At 40.2% G+C, this 17,296-nt stretch overlaps 1 protein-coding gene across 1 annotated transcript; it reads left to right on the forward strand.

The window, feature by feature from the left end:
• The first annotated feature begins 15,059 nt into the window (after positions 1 to 15,059).
• On the forward strand, positions 15,060 to 17,081 carry Syx17 (syntaxin 17). Its single transcript, NM_001142875.1, is given in 5 exon segments — positions 15,060 to 15,602; positions 15,672 to 15,867; positions 15,943 to 16,163; positions 16,234 to 16,450; positions 16,533 to 17,081. Coding segments are annotated over 5 exon segments (936 nt in total). The 5' UTR covers positions 15,060 to 15,443; the 3' UTR covers positions 16,676 to 17,081.
• The last annotated feature ends 215 nt before the right edge of the window (positions 17,082 to 17,296 follow it).

Raw genomic sequence — 17,296 nt, forward strand, 5'->3', positions numbered from 1 at the left:
GAGCCGAAAGAATACGGAGCTCACGGCGCGCAAGCTCGACTTGCACAGGTATGCGTGTATGGCTGTATTTCTCGGGGGACCGATGTTCTGTCAAGAATATTGAAATTGTGTGATTATGAGATTTTTTGAAATATTTCAATACACTGGAGACATCTATAGCTGAAGGGTTATAAACTTAACTTTCATGTGTAATTTAACTTATGTGCGTCAATGTCGATGTTCCGAATAGCAATTACGTAAACTCGACTCTTGCACTGCAGAACCATCATCGCAAATAGGGCAATATATAGTACACGCAATTACGAAGCTCCACACGGTATCATCCGAACAAGATTCAAATACGCGTTTCTACAGCTAATTTGGAGTTAATCGCCCGACGTACAGGATTCGATGTGAAATTTACTGATTTACATGATATTAACGCAACAGTAAATTCGGAAGATCAACTCGAAATATTATACAGCGTTGGTGAATGTTCCAAATAAACCACATCAAACTACAAACTTTTATATTCAGTTTGTATTTTTATTTTCACACTTATAGAAGCAGAATACATATATTTTTTTTTTTTACGTGGCATTTGGAACTCGAAAGTTCATCGCCTCATCTACGCAAGCCTTCCACGCTGCCCTATCTTGTGTCAACCCCACCTAAGATGCACCTCTCCGATCGACACCCACCCGTCCTATTTCTACTAGATCCGCTTTTACGTTGTCCTCCCATCTACGTCTAGGTCTACCTAGAGGTCGCGTTACCATCGGCCTGCCCTTCATGACACGCACTGCCGTACGGTCGTCTCCCATTCTCGCTACGTGCCCTGCCCATCCCAATCTGCGCGATTTTATTATTCTGTTAATATTTGGTGACGCGTACAGATTGTGTAACTCATCATTGTGTAGTCTCCTCCATTCTCCGGTTTCCTCATCTTTCTTCGGCCCGTATATTTTTCGCAAGACTTTATTTTCAAATACCCTAAAACGGTTGTCCGCCTGCTTAGTGAGAGCTCACGTTTCGCACCCGTACAGAACCACCGGCAGTATTATCGTCCTATATATTCTTATTTTAACGTTTTTAGACAACAGCCTCGACTTAAGTAAATTACTCACGGCGTAGAAGCAAGCATTACCCGAATGGAGTCTCTTATTTATTTCGACATTAATCTCGTTTCTATCATTTATGGTCGTATCCAGATACCTGAATTCGCTAACCTTTTCAAAAGTAAAATTCCCAACTCTGAGATCTTCCTCCCCTCTGCAGATGCCTAGCTTATCCACAATCATGTACTTTGTTTTTGATTCACTCACTTCTAACCCTGTATACTCCACCGCTTTTATGAGGATTTCCGCGTTTCTTGCTACCGTTTCCCTACAATCCCCCAGTATATCCAAATCATCTGCGTAGCCTAGTATCTGCGTTGTTCCATTAAGCGTTGCGCCCATCTGGCTAACCTGCATTTTTCTAACGGCATATTCTAACGTTAAGTTGAACAGCACCATAGAGAGCCCATCCCCTTGTTTTAAACCATCGCGTATCATGAAGGGTTCTGATACATTACCGCCTACTCGGACCTTTCCCGTGCTTCCGTTCAGACATATTTGAATTAATCTCACGAGTTTTTTCGGTACACCGAGAAGTACTAGAATTTGATACATTTTGCTTCGCTTAATAGAGTCGTACGCTTTTTAAAATCTATAAATAGTTGGTGTATGGTTTCGCAAAATTCCCACTTTTTCTCTAACAACTGTCTTATGGTAAACATTTGATCGCTCGTCGATCTGTTGCGCCGAAATCCACACTGATAATCTCCTACTATATCTTCCGCGAATGGAGTGAGTCTAGCTTGTATTACGTTTGACAGAACTTTATAGCACGTTGCTAAAAGTGAGATACCCCTATAGTTATTGCAGTCTGTCTTATCCCCTTTTTAAAAATCGGTATAATGATAGATTCCTTCCAATTTTCGGGTATTGTTTCATTTTTCCAGATGGCACATACTAATTTATAGATTTTGAAAGTGAGCTCGGCGCCCCCATATTTGAGTAACTCAGCTGGTATAGAGTCATTTCCCGCGGCTTTGTTGTTTTTTAGTTTTTTAATCGCGGCCTCTACTTCTTGGTAGCTCGGTTCCTCCACGTGGGGTTCAGCAGTGTGAATTTCGTCCCCTAATTCTTCGCTATTTTCGTGCACGTTTAATAATTTATCGAAATAGTTTTTCCACAGCGACAGTAATTCGTTGTCATTTGTTACGAGGTCCCCGTTTTCGTCCTTCATCAGTTGCGCTCTACTCCTAAAACCCTTTCTGATGGCGTTAATCCCTCTGTACATTTCGCGGGGGTTATTTTCCTTACTGTTAGTTTCTATTCTCCTAATAAGATTCTTTTGATACTCCCGCTTCTTATTTCTGTAGATCGCGCTCGTCTGTTTCCTTACGTTAGAATACTCTTCTACGGTCCTATCGCTTCTATTTTGTAAGCTATCTAATTTAGCCTTTTTGCGCCTTTCAAACCAGAGTTCGCACTCTTCGTCAAACCATGGTTTGCTCTTTGGCTTTTTCTTTTTACCCAGTACTTTGTTCGCGGCCTCTTTTACCGTTTTTTCGATGTCCCCTCATAAGCTATTCGGTTCGTCATTCCCCTCCGGCGATGTGTTTGCTTCTTCAAGTGCCTGAAACCTGTTATTAATTTCTATCTGGTACCTAATTCGCTCTGTTCTATCTCGTAGTTTCTCAATATCGAAGCTTTCTACCTTGTTTGCTCGCTTACGATTTTGATTCGCTACTAGTCTAGCTCTTAATTTGGCTACTACTAGAAAGTGGTCCGAGTCGGTATCTGCCCCTCTGGAGGCCCTTACGTCAAGAACATTAGTATGACGTCTTTTTTCAATGTGGAAATGATCAATTTGGTTCTGTGTGGCCCCGTCCGGCGATGTCCACGTTGCCTTGTGTATGTTCTTGTGCTTAAAACACGTAGTTTTGATTATAAGATCTTTTGCCGCCGCGAAATTTATGACCCTATTGCCGTTATCATTGCTGGCTTCGTGCAGGCTTTCCTTACCTATAGTAGGCCTAAACATTTCCTCCCTACCTATTTTAGCATTGAAATCGCCTAATACTATTCTTGTGTCGTAAGACGCGAACTGGTCGATTACCTGCTCTAAAGTTTCGTAATAGAGATCCTTAGCTTCTTCTTCTTTGTCCTCCGTAGGACAGTGTACATTAGTAAATACATATCTATACCATTCCCCTTCGATAATAATGTACGAGAGCCTATCATTGACGGATTTGAAACTTTTAACCGAATGTATGATGCTTTTGCTTACGAGAAATCCGGTGCCTAGAGATCCCCCACTCCCGGCCCCATACAGGTACGTGAAGTTACCCGATGCTAGTACTCCGCCATCTGGCCACCGCGATTCCTGTATTGCTACCAAATCTAGATTGTACCTATCAGCTTCCTTTACGAGTTTTTTAAACGCACCTGCTCTGTATAGACTGCGAACATTCCAAGTTCCGACCCTTAAGTCCCTTTTGGTTCGGATTTGATTTTTTTGAGCCATGATGTTATGTTAAACCCGCGCGCTTCGGATCCTTCCGATCGCAGGTGAGTCCACCGTTCTAGAGGTGATAACCCCCATACCTCTCTAGAACTAAGTATGAGAGCTTTCCGACTTTGACGAGGACAGTGTCAATTCGTCGTCAGACACACTACGGTTTCATTCTCGCATCCTAACGCCCCCCTGCAAGGCAGCGCGCCTTCGCTGGCATCGTTACCGTGTAAGACCAGGTGACGAATCATTCTACACATCCCCTTTCGGGGCAGTTGTCATCGCTCCCGCATCCTCCTCGGCAGCAGGATTTATGCCCATTTTTGTAATGTGATGAAAGAGATAGATTGAGAGATAAGAGTTAATGCGAAGTGTTTTTGTTGTTGTGGTGCTTGCGTAGTGTTTCTAGATGAATGCGTTCGACAGTGTGGGCTCATCACACCCACGCCTGTTCCTATCGGCTGTCCGCGGCTGCTTATTCAATTTATTCGCAGCTAACCTCTTTCTCAGGGGCTGTTCCTCTATCCGCAACCTAAGGACGCGCTGTGTAGTGGTGATAGGCACCCACCCGTCCGATCTGGACGACAACGCCCAAGACCCGCTTAGGGTAGCGGCATTGTAACAGAGCAGAATACATATACCTGTTTAAATTACTATCCAAAATACTGAAAATCAAGTACACGCAATGACAGACATAAATTCAACAGTAAAAATGTAGCCTCAAGTTTTCACAATTCAACAATGGTAACCCTTATCCTATACTTCTTAGCATATTTTGAAAAGTGCAGATGGATTATTTCGAATGCCATGATTATGATCGACAATATCCAATCACCCAATAACAATTGAAAAGCAATCGTTATTTTCTTAATGTCTAAAGGCTTCTTTTCATTGTCATTTTTATACTTAAGATAAAATAAATCTTGACGAGCGTAGAACAATTTGATGAATCCTCCTACGTTTAATTTCGTCAAAATTCAGTTCATCTTGCTCAAAAACGGCGAATCTTCCGAGCATACAAAGACTATACCTCGTCTTAATAAACTATCTGTCGATATATATATATATATATATATATATATATATATATATATATATATATACAGGGTGACCCAATTTAAACGGGCACCGCTCATAACTCGTCAGGGACAGCCACAATCGAAAAAATGGTAGAGACTAAAGTTGTAGGATATCGAAGGGGCAACCCGATGGTGAACTTGGATTTGACCTTGAACGCGTTTTTCAAGGTCATTTGAAGGTCAACTTTGGATTTTTAAATATGAACCCCATTCTTTTATTGCGGGAATGGAAAGAGCGGTAAATTTTACGTTCAGAATGGTATGTTCGGTTGCGGCACTGAAGGTCATCGCAAGGTCATGCAGCCAGAATGAAACCCCGCCTACGTAATTCCTCTAGCAACGCCAAATTAAAAAAATTGGTAGAGATTAAAGTTGTAGGATATCGAGGGGACAACCCGATGGTGACCTTGAATTTGACCTTGAACGCGTTTTTCAAGGTCATTTGAAGGTCAACTTTGGATTTTTAAATAGGAACCCCATTCTTTTATTGCGGGAATGGAAAGAGCGGTAAATTTTACGTTCAGAATGGTATGTTCGGTTGCGGCACTGAAGGTCATCTCAATGTCCTGCAGCCAGAATGAAACCCCGCCTACGTAATTCCTCTAGCGACGCCAAATTAAAAAAAAGTGGTAGAGACCAAAGTTCTTGTATAGGGGGGGGGGGGGGGGAGAATTGTGACCTCGAATTTGAGCCAGTCCTACAAGGTCATTTCAAGGTCAAATTATTTTTTTTCAAACTTTACTTTTACTTTGTATCCGAGATGAAATCCCTTCTTAGATGTTCTCTGTCCAGCGGCCAAGACGCAAATGAGCCCTCGCTAGCGTCCAAACATAAGTCTCGCTATTCCCCGAATGATCCCTTCCGACGGTTAACTTGCGAATGACTCCTCTAGGTGGTCGCCACCTACCTACCCGAACTCCTGATGTGCGAAAAATAAAAATGGCTCCCGAAATAAGCCTTTTAAAATAAGTCCCGCGCTCAGTCTTGCCACCGCGACTCCGTCGAACCTTCCCCTACGACGCTTAACTCACGAATGATTTTCAAGCAGGCGCCCCGGCCCCGCGCCGTACCTGCCGCCCGAACTTTTGATTTGCAAAAATAAAAATAGCCTCCGAAAATTGTCGAAAGAGTCTCACACTCGGCCTTCCGCCAAAAATATTATTTTTTTAATTTGGCGTTGCTAGAGGAATTACGTAGGCGGGGTTTCATTCTGGCTGCAGGACATTGAGATGACCTTCAGTGCCGCAACCGAACATACCATTCTGAACGTAAAATGTACCGCTCTTTTCATTCCCACAATAAAAGAATGGGGTTCCTATTTAAAAATCCAAAGTTGACCTTCAAATGACCTTGAAAAACGCGTTCAAGGTCAAATCCAAGGTCACCATCGGGTTGCCCCTTCGATATCCTACAACTTTGGTCTCTACCATTTTTTCGATTGTGGCTGTCCCTGACGAGTTATGAGCGGTGCCCGTTTAAATTGGGTCACCCTATATATATATTAATTCAGTTTCATAAACGTAAAATCTCAACGATTTGTTCTCGAATATACACGCTATGCGTTTCTCATTTAAAAGCATTCGAAAGCAGTCGCTGATATGGCTTACGTGATAACTATCTTGAATAATTTTTCCAAATATAAAGTCTTTATAAAACTGATCCCCGTGAATCTCTAGATCAGAGTTGATCAAGCCGTCGGCCGAATCCACTGCATGTCATGTATCCGGGAATCGTGCTCATTTGGCTCAAACGACACTGTATGAATGAATTAATGACGAAAAAAGCAAGGTCACGTAAAAAGATTTCTCGCTAGAGCCACGAGGTTGCCTTGTGGCGGAAGTGTTCACCAGCTTTCTCAAAATTTCCAATGCAGCTGACGATAATGAAAGCCTCCTAAAGTAGGCTAGCGTTATTTATTATTGATGTCGAAAATGTGAAAGCCCAAAGTATCCAAACCTTGAATGGGAACATATAGTAAATTTGCTCTGCCAAATTGAATTCTGTATTCAACGTAACTATTGAAATTTTCAGGCTGTAAAAGGGATAAGCTTCGTATCTCACGAAATCTCGTAGGAATATTCGATTAATGCATAATTCTATGCCATCCACCAAAACATCTTTGAAGGTCCCCTCGGGTCATTTTTTATCATTGATAAATCCACAGTTATAAGTGATCTTCATTGTAACAGTGGCATTTATTCGTTTGAGGATCTCATTAAAAACCTGATATTTGACTCCTTTGAATCTATCATAACCGCTTTTATTTCTATCGAACTGAATAGATTCTAAATGAGTGATGCACGTTACTGCTTTGAAATTGTAGCCATTTATATCCTTTACTTTATCAAAGTATAAATCCTCTAAACATTCGTTATAAATTGATTATTCGTTTATATTTATCAAAATTTTTGGCGTTTATACATTTACTTACGTGACAGTAGAATTCTATCCAAATTTACAAACTGGTGATCCAATTCTAACAAGGTCCAGTGATTATTTGTTGAACTACTGTTTGCCACGACATTCCAAAATTTTGGCGCCAGTGCATTAAAAGGATTAAAAGAGTACAGGTGCAAGTTTGTACGATTATCAGGACATAAATAGATTGCATTCAAAATATGGAAAGTCCACGCAGTGTTTAAAAATTCTTGCGCCGATTCACAATTATTTTGCGCATCATCACAAACTATCAAGAAGAAAACTTCGTGATTCCAATTGACTGAATTCTTTAGATCAGTCAAGACCTCTTTAAAGTTTTCATGGCTTGATGTAACTATAACGACGTTATTTGTGCAGTAGATTTTATTTCTTACAATTTTTTTGCCGATTACAAAAACTCTTTGCTTGCGCTTGTGATTTCGTAGCAGAAAGTCTTTATTATTTTTGCCTAATATTAACGAGATATAATGTTAAATGATTTTTTGAAAATCACATTGTGATTTTCATTCCAATCGCCTATGAGTATAGTGCTCCAATTCGTGCTGGTAAAGCTATAGTGGATTATGCGCGCCTTATGGGAGAAATATAATTCAAAATTATAATGTCAGCAACTTACGTTTATTGTGTTTTTAAAAACTTACAGTCGTTTCGAATATTTTATTGTCGGATTTTTCCAAAAACTAGAGCTCTTTGATTGTACTTGGTAATGTCGCAAAATAAATGTTATGAAAATACAAATGTAGAACGCAGCCTTTGATTTATAGTTCATAATTGTTTTTTACATTTTTCAGAAGACAAAACGAAAAATCCCGAACACTGGGGTTTGTGAAGACAGACTAAAGAAGGCTTGAAAGAGAACCGCGACGTAACATTAGCACTTTTTAAATTAAAAAACTCGCGCTACTTATCCTGTCTACGCATCAAGCCTGAAACAAATGAAACTCCACCACATTGATTTAGAAAAAGTGCATACAAAAATATATACCTTCAAAAATAGACACACTATTTTCAAAATTAAAATTCGCGCACTCAGTTGAAATGAGCCACTGGATTTCTTCAAACCCCGCACAGAATAACTCTAAAAAGCTAACTACCACGCTAGCGAGTGCACGACTCGAGCGCGTCAAATAATCAAAACTGCAAAAGAGAAACTTTCCATATACTTTCGAGCGTAAAAAAAAGTCGGTACAGCGAAAGAGCAAAAGGGGTGGTCGTCGAGTCGCACGGGAAACGGCAGCAGCAGCGGCGTTCAATATGCCAGATGCCGCCGAGAATATTGGACAAAAGTTTGCAGGGAGAGAATATAAATTCGCGCCCGCGTACTGGCCGGTCTGCAAAAGAGCGAGACGAAAAGAAAAAGGATAGCGCAGAGAGATAAGAATAAGGGGGTAGGGTATAGAGGATACGTTCAGACTATATGCTATATACGAGTACAAGAGACAAGTTTGCTTGCTCGAGCCGAATTTCGCTGCACACGAGCGACGAAATGCCACCTGGCACTTAACATGCATTATGTGCGGAAGAAACGCAAGCCGGGTGTTTGGTCCTGCGACGTTGACGATTTTTTTGTTATAAAGTTATAAAGGGAATATACCTGATTCTCTTGTATAGAGAACTGAATTTTTCGAGGACTGAATGCAAGCAGTAACCAAGTTTGTTGCAAACACGATGGAGGTATTACATGAATGCTAACAGAAGCTGTCAGAAGCAGCTTTCGGGGTGGAGAGCATGAGAAAACCCCCAGGAGAAGTCTTGTATTAATTGGCCACTAACAAGCTTCCTCGGAGACGGAATGTAACTGTCGGTAACTTGGCAAATCAAACAACAACTGATAACAGGTAGTTCGCTATGTAGCTATGTAAAGACAGGTAAATACATGACAGGTAATTAAATTTTTACGAACATTTGATCAGTCAAATGACTTCTCGAAAGAAACTCTGCCTTTTGTTCGGATACTATAATACACACGACCTTATCGTCACATTAAAACCTCCACTAACACCTCAAAATTCAACAGTCCACCGTCGTAGCTAGCCTCACAATCTCTATACATACACACGATATAGGTATATCGACTCGTCTCTGCGGGCGCATTTAGCGATCGAACACGTGTGCAAAGCCCCCGTGTCGCGTCGCACGAGCTCCTTCGACGACTCCGTCTCTTTCGCCTATCACCCGTATAGTCCCGCAATTAATACTTATAGCTGATCACGTAGCAGTTTGTGGATACACGTGTCTTGCGAGCAAGCTCTTGCCTCGGCGCCCCATTAGTATCCACATTGGGGATGACGTTCGCGTAGTCCCCCGACACTTCGACTCTACTCTCACTTGGTCGGTTCACGATGTGCCCGGCTCTTCTTGCCGCCGCTGCTGCTGCTGCTGTGTATTATGAGGCTGCGCGTGTGCATTGGTCAATGACACATTATATAATGTGGATGAGACACGGTATGGAATATAGAGCTGATGCACGATTGTTTTATTATTTTAATCACTCTTATATAAATAATATTTATTCAGCTTCCAGATGCATTTTTTTCTTCATCTATAACAAGATTTTTATCAGTAGGCATTCGAATATTTAAGATAAGTATTTTGCGCAGTCGTCCGTCTCACTGCGTCGCGCATAAATTGCAAGTTTGATCACTGTCATTCCCACAGCCTTTACCTTTATCAATGAGCAGCCGATTGTATCGAGTAAATAGCGCGATGTAGTTCGGAAGTTCGACGCGTCACGCTTATATATATGCATACATATATATATATATATATATATATATATATATGTGTGTGTGTGTGTGTGTGTGTGTATGTATAGAGCAAGGCTGAAGAGTATTTACCCTGAAGGGAGGAAGCGCGCGCGCGCGAGCTCGAAATTTGATTACGGCTCGCTGTGCGGGCGAATCGAACTGGTTTTGAACTTGGAGTCTACTGCGAGGTATATGCGTGTATAGGTAATATATTTGATACGTATGAAGAAAGACGCAGATGAAGAGATGGTTTCGATCTTAAAATAGAAAGAATGTATATTATAGTCTAGATATTGCATATAGTTTTATCAGACGATCAGTACCAACAGTATACTGATTAACTTTGTTTTACGGCTAATATTGGCTCGAATGTACTACCACGATTGATATAATATCTTTTCACACAACGGGTCAGGCTAGCATGTCACTTGATTATACATGCGCGCTTACATTAAAAAAAAAATCCGCAACTCTGAACAAAACCCAACCCAGACAAAATTCCCTCTGTACGTCAAGGCGATCGACTGATTGAATCGAATTCCCGATAAAGCAATTAGCGTCTCTCTCTCTCTCTCTCTCTCTCTCTCTCTCTCTCTCTCTCTCTCTCTCTCTCTCTCTCTCTCTCTCTAGCCGAGGAAGAAAAAGGAATCGATGCTCGCACCTGCAGAAGAGCCTCGAGTCCGAGTTAGTATAAGATGCAGCCTCGAGAACGAGAGCTCCTCTCTACCGTTATATATATATATATATATATATATATATATATATATATATATATACCGCTTTGTGTACATCTCGGGGGGTAAGAAGCTATCGCGCGCATTAGAATGCAGCGTGTTGGTCTGCAATCAGACCGGAACAGAGAGCCTAACTAGCTATGGATCCGCTGCCGGAAGCTCAAGCTATATACGTATATAGCGATAGTGTCCGAACACGTAAAGGTGTGCGAGACTGTATGTACATATACATGTGTATACCCGCGCGGCTATATATATGCATGCTGGGGGTAAGTTTCTTTTCGGTAAAGATTTTACTTATCCCTCCGGGCTATACCGAGGGAATTGATTTTCGCAGAATTGTGCGAGAGGAAAATGAAAATTCAATGATTAAGACTTGACAATGCGCGATTTTTAAAAGAATTTAGTTTCGCTGTATAGACTATACAATACACAAGTGTATAAAAAAAACGACTGCAGATATGAAAAAGTATTTATATAACAAATAACCGAGCTGCGTGCGCGAGTTCTTGATTAAACGAAATTTTTTCAATTAAATTCTTCGCGCAAGTTCGCCAGTACAAACGTTTACCATCAAAGCAGTTCCCTTATATACAGCAATTTACAAAACATCCAAACAAAAAAAATTCAACCCAAATTCAAAAAACCGTTTTCCCGCTCGCGAGATCGACATAAACTCGCCAATTTACGTTCTCAGGCCATCAAGCTCAAACTCGACGACACCTACGCGCGCCGTATAAACAAAATCGCTTATTCGCGTCCTTTTATTATTATACGCCTCGCGCAAACTTTCGCACCCTCTCTCGCAAGCTCTGCGCTTATAATGCATCTCTCTCTCTCTCTCTCTCTCTCTCTCTCTCTCTCTCTCTTTCTCATTCCCGGAGCTTTTTTTCGCGCGCGGATTGACACGCGCGCGCGCGCGCGCAAAAGTACGGTTAACGAGGGTAGCTATGCGCGCGCGCGTCATGAAGAAAAAATGAAAGCGTCCCCCTCGGGAGAGGAACAGGCTTGTAATTGCGGAGGGAACGACTGCAGGCGTCGGGAAAAGCGTATATACACGATATAACGCGTTATATTTCATCCCGCCACCGAGCTGCGCGTGTATTATACTGTACTGATTTTTTGACGAGGGTTCATTATGACGTGGAATTGCGAGATCGACTGCGAAAGTTTTTGCGCGCTGTTCGTTTAAGTGCGTTCTTTTTTTTGCTTTTTATTCTCGTCTGTACACGTGAACTCGTTTGAGAAGTGCGTTTTTTCAAAAGCTCGCGCGTTTGTCAGAGCTCGCGAAAACAGCGGGAATTGAAGTTTTTGTATACTCGCAGGCATGCAGTGCAACCGAAGCTTGCAACAATGAAAAAAAAAAAGAAAACAAGAACTATAGCTCCGATAGTGAAAAAAAGAGGCGCACTTTTGCGCGGCGACTGCTTATCATCCTCGCGATCAGAAAAATCCGCGAAAGGTACAGTCGAACAGTTACACACATACCGTGAGCGAGCCACTGCGAAAGCTCGCCTAAAAAAAGCACACACCTGTATGGCTAAAAATAAAAGTCAACCGACGCAAGTGATTCGGCGGCCGTGTATCAGTTGTAACGTTCCTTTGTAAATCTATCCTCGACTGTGCGGTGGTATAGAACCGACTACGCGACGACGATGACAATAACGCCGAAAAACAAAAAATCACTCCGTGCACAGAGGGGAAAAAAGCTCTCTACTTCCTCGCTGGCCCGAAAAAAAGGAAAACAACGCACATCCATCGGAACTCGATGAGTTATGCGCGATATATCGGCTTAATGAAAGGTCAAAAGGACAAATATCGAAGTGACCCGCGCGCGCGCCGGGGACGACCTTTTCTCTCTCCTCTCTTTGCCTCAAATAAAAAGTCGACCGGCGGCGATATACATATAACGGAGAGCGCGCTAGAGATCCTATATATAACGGCGTGGTGTGTATATGGCCTGGGAAATATGACAGTTAATGGAGGTCACGAGAGAGAGAGTGAGAGAGAGAGGAAAGCGAGTTTGAAAAAGGAGCCGAACTAATATGCCGGCGCGTGACGAGACGCGCGAAACGCCGTGTGTTACTGTATTTCTCAAATATATTATGAAATTTATAGGGTGAGTTGGCGGAAGCGATTTTGTACTTTAGTTTGACCTGATTTACACTATCTGTACGAGAATTGCTTTAGTTTTATTCGCGAGAATTATCGTGTGTCCGCGCGCGGTCGAGTGAGCGAGTTTTTTTTCGTTCGCTATGCGGAAAATCCTCCGCGGAAATACAAGTGTATACTAGATTGCGTATTATGTAATCGCCGGTGTCTGGTCAGACAATTTTGCTACTATCGATTACGAGGAACTGAAAAAAGAGAAATTTCAATCGGCTACTTTGGTCCGCAATTAGCGCAATAAAGCCCAATATCCTTCCCAGTAACGAGCAAAATAGCCAGAGCGACAGATTTACAAGCTTTATACGTCCGCATAGAAAAAAGCTTCTTTTCTCTCTCTCTCTCTCTCTCTCTCTCTCTCTCTCTTTAGTACAGCAGCAGCTATAACAGCACGGCTAGGTAATGCAGAACAAAGTAAAATCACTCAACGCGCACAATGCCGCCCGCTCCGACACGGCCAGGAAAAAAAGAATCCAAATTTTTACGCACCGAGATCGCTACATTTACTATATGCTGCGTACAGCTGCAGCACTGCACACAGCTGACGGTTAAAAAGGGGTATATACAGACAGCTGCGGCGCAGCAGTATATATATAGTATGTATAGCGCCGGCGGAAAATCGAGATAAAGAGCGAGCGAGGAAGCAAGATAACTGCAGCAGAATAGAAGATTCGATTGCACGTCACGAGCAGCCCCCGGAGCCTATTTCGTCGCAATCGGTTTTTCATTACCGGAAGCCCAACCGACCCTCCTCCTCCTCCTCTACCTATACCCCCGGCTTTATTCTTCGCCGCCGCCAACGGCCATCAGCGACGAGAGACACCACCGTCGCTATGCTGTTGTTGCAGCTGGATATTTTTCTGAGCTTTCGTCATTTTTTGATTTTAGATCATTTCTGCGAGGGAGGCTGTTTTCTTGCGGCTCACCCGTCGCTGTAAGAGAATATAATTAATGAAATTTGCATGCGCGAAATTATAATCGTTATGGTCTCGAGATGGAGGCAGTTACAGCATGAGCGACTGTAAAGACCGAGGTGACATGTGCGCAGCTATATTATATATACACTGGGCCTCGCAGATTTAGATGAGGGAAACAGTCCGCCACACCTGTCGTCACACGTCGCTGACCAGGCATTCGGAGAACTCGAGAAAGAATATATACGGCTGCACCTTATAGGAGTATAGCATTTTGCGTTTGAAAAATCGAACGACAACTTGAGCGATCCTGTGCTCAGCACAAGCAAATGCGATAATGACAAACGCCGTAGATTGCTCTCGAGAGCGTACGAGTGTATATCGATGTGCATGTATAAATAACACACAGATGGAAATAGGAAGAGTATATGGTGTGTTATTTCTTGCGCCCTAATTGAAATTGAAAATTTCATTTCGCCGCACCGGATCCGTATTGGGCGATTATTTTCGGAAGTGGCGAGAGAAACGCGTGGGCGTATCGGATCGAACGAATGAAACAATTATTGTTTTTCATTTGGACGCGGCGGGCGTGTGTGTGTGTGTGTGTGTGTGTGTGTGTGTGTGTGTATATATATATATATATATATATATATATATATAGTACGGATGAATGTGTTATATATATATATATATATATATATATATATATATATATATATATATATATATATATATATATATATATATATATATATATATATATATATATATATATATATATATATATATATATATATATATATATACATATATATATATATATATATATATATATATATATATATATATATATATACGTGTGCACTTTCGCCATGTATAGGTACAAATGTTTGTATGCAGTCGTGGAAAAGACGATAATGAAAAATAGTGTTTTTTACGCGCAGTTTAATAAAACGACTGTTGCGACGAGAGTCGAGTGAATTAGTTTTCGATGAAATTAAAGAGCTTTTGTTGCGCGTTTGCCTGCAACGATGATCAGTTTGCATAATAATGATCAAGTGTAAAGTCTGATGACAATATTGACAAAAAAAAAAAAAAATTTCTATAATTACAATAATCAAATTGCTTTCCTATAAACAATTGCATACTTAATTAGCAGATAGTGTCAATGATGATGGTCGAAAGAATCAATCAACATTTTTATAATTCATATATATAGCTTCTATATCATCATAATTTTTACAAAAAATTTGGTATCATACCAAATATATTACCAAATAGCAAATTTGAAATCAGAAACTTTTGCAATGTGTTCGATTTTCGGGCCCGTATCGCCATCTCGATGAAATTCTGAGAATTACGCGATAGTTATAAAACGAAGAAGAAGAACACTAGAACAGCAGATGTCGCTACTCTCCACTTTTCAATGTTTTCTTTATTCTTTCTCTGTGTATCTTATTTTATGTAAATATGTGCAATCTACGATGTGCCTATACTTATATCTTCTATACGTTCGTGTGCCTTTATTAGAACAAAAAAAATAGACAGTATGTTAGCGCGCGTATGGCTGAAATATAATCAGCTGATTACTTACAGTTTTGTGTATAATTTCTCTACACACACAGATATCCAAAAGTTGCTCAAGCCATTCGAATAAGTTTCTTTCTCTTCTACTGCGTTTCGACAAACGAGCGCGAATCATCAGTGCGTAGAATGGATAATTTTGGGACATACTCGTGGATAAAATCAGTATAGCTAATTTTATTTCGAGAACAAAGGAAAGCAGTTTGTTAACTAAATACCTAGTCATTGCAAAAGTGGATGGATCTGAGAAAAATCGACACAATGTCGTCGTCTCTAGATAGCGAAGATGTAAAACAGCCAATAAAGCGTTTAGAAATTCCGATTAGCAAGTTCAACGATGTAGCTATTCCGCATCATCTTGACCTTCTGAAGAGGCACAAAAATAACATTAAAAAAGTAAGTTTTCTCGCTTGAGAATATTTTGTTTTTGAACAGTAGTAAATACTAATAACTCAAACTTTTCAGTCCCAAGGTCTTCGAGACTGGGATCGAGTCTATACAGAGCAGATAAATGCTTCCAGAATAGTGAAGCAGCTTAAGCAATTGCTTCATGAAATGGATACTCTAAGAGGACAAGTGCAAGACAGCGATATAGCCACTTTTGATAAATTAACAATGAAAGCCAGGACAAGTACTTTGAATGCGATCAAAGAATATTTAGGTATGAGTTTTAGCATATAACTATTGCTGTGAAATTTATGATTTATCCTTATTTAATTATCCAATTTTTTGACAGAATTTGAATTGAATTTACCACTGGTTAAGAAGCATTTAACTCAAGTTTCCGATGATCATCAGAATACAGAAGAAAATCCACTGGACAATCGTTTTATGCAAATACAAGCGGAAGAAGAAGAGTTAGAGAGACAGCAGGCTTGTCTGCAAGCATGGACTTCCTTACACAATGATTTAGAAGAATTACAAAAACTTTTCATTGATTTCAACCAAATAGTGCATGTAAGTTTCTGTTTAAAACACTAACAGAGAACAACAGAATGGACAGATGTATCTAATATCATTTTTTTAGGAACAAGCAGAATCAGTAGACAGAATTGAAAATAATGTAGAAGATGTTCAAGTAAATGTTGCAAGTGGAACAAGGTCATTACAACAAGCATCAAAATACAAAGTAATGGCATATCCAATAGCTGGTGCTTTGCTTGGAACCTGTCTAGGAGGACCTGTTGGATTATTAGCAGGATTCAAATTTGGAGGATTAACAGCCATTGGGGGTGGACTTCTTGGTGAGTTTGTATATAATTTGTACAAAATTTAACATTCAAAACTCTTTATATGAGAGTTAATGATATCAAACATAATTTTTAGGTTTTACTGGAGGAGCAATATTGAAGAAGAAGTGTCACATAGATACAAATCTTAAACAGATCGAAGGTCCTACAGAACTGAGAAGAAAACCAAGTACCTCAAGCCAAGAATTAAACAAGTTTGAGAGCAAGAAGGATTCATGACAAAAAGCACAGTCTGATGTATACAAAGAAGAAAATTCATGCAACGTTTTCTAGTAAATTATATATAAAATCATATCAAAAATATCCGTGAAATTCTATTTATGATATTTAAAAATAAAGTTTAGTTGATTATAATATCTCCTATGGAGAAATATAAATTCACTATTATGCTGAAGGCTTGCTTGTAAGACACCTGTGATTTAAAAATGTAAAAATTTGTAAATATATTTCGCTATTATAAATGTTACAAGTACAGTACTAAGGTATTTTAGTACCTATCATGTCATAATTATATGAATCCTAGTTGAAAGGTTGTAATGTCTTCACTAAATTAGTACAAAAATGTTCATCCACCAGCACATACATTTTTAATAAACAAATAAATTTAACCATTGCCACTATCATTCATGTATTGGCTTATTATTCTCTTCATACTCTTAAGTAATTAAGAGTAATTACTTATTTCATAATTTAATTACAAATTTAAAAGTAAGAAATAAGAAAAATAATAATTGTTTAAGTACCTATTGCCAGAAATGCCTTAGAATTCGGACAGACCTGCACCCCATGCACGTGCGTGCTTGTTGTTTTACTTCTATCCTTGTCCAACATCAACATGTG

The sequence above is a fragment of the Nasonia vitripennis genome, chromosome 1 (assembly GCF_009193385.2).
Source record: "Nasonia vitripennis strain AsymCx chromosome 1, Nvit_psr_1.1, whole genome shotgun sequence".
Lineage (NCBI taxonomy): Eukaryota > Metazoa > Arthropoda > Insecta > Hymenoptera > Pteromalidae > Nasonia > Nasonia vitripennis.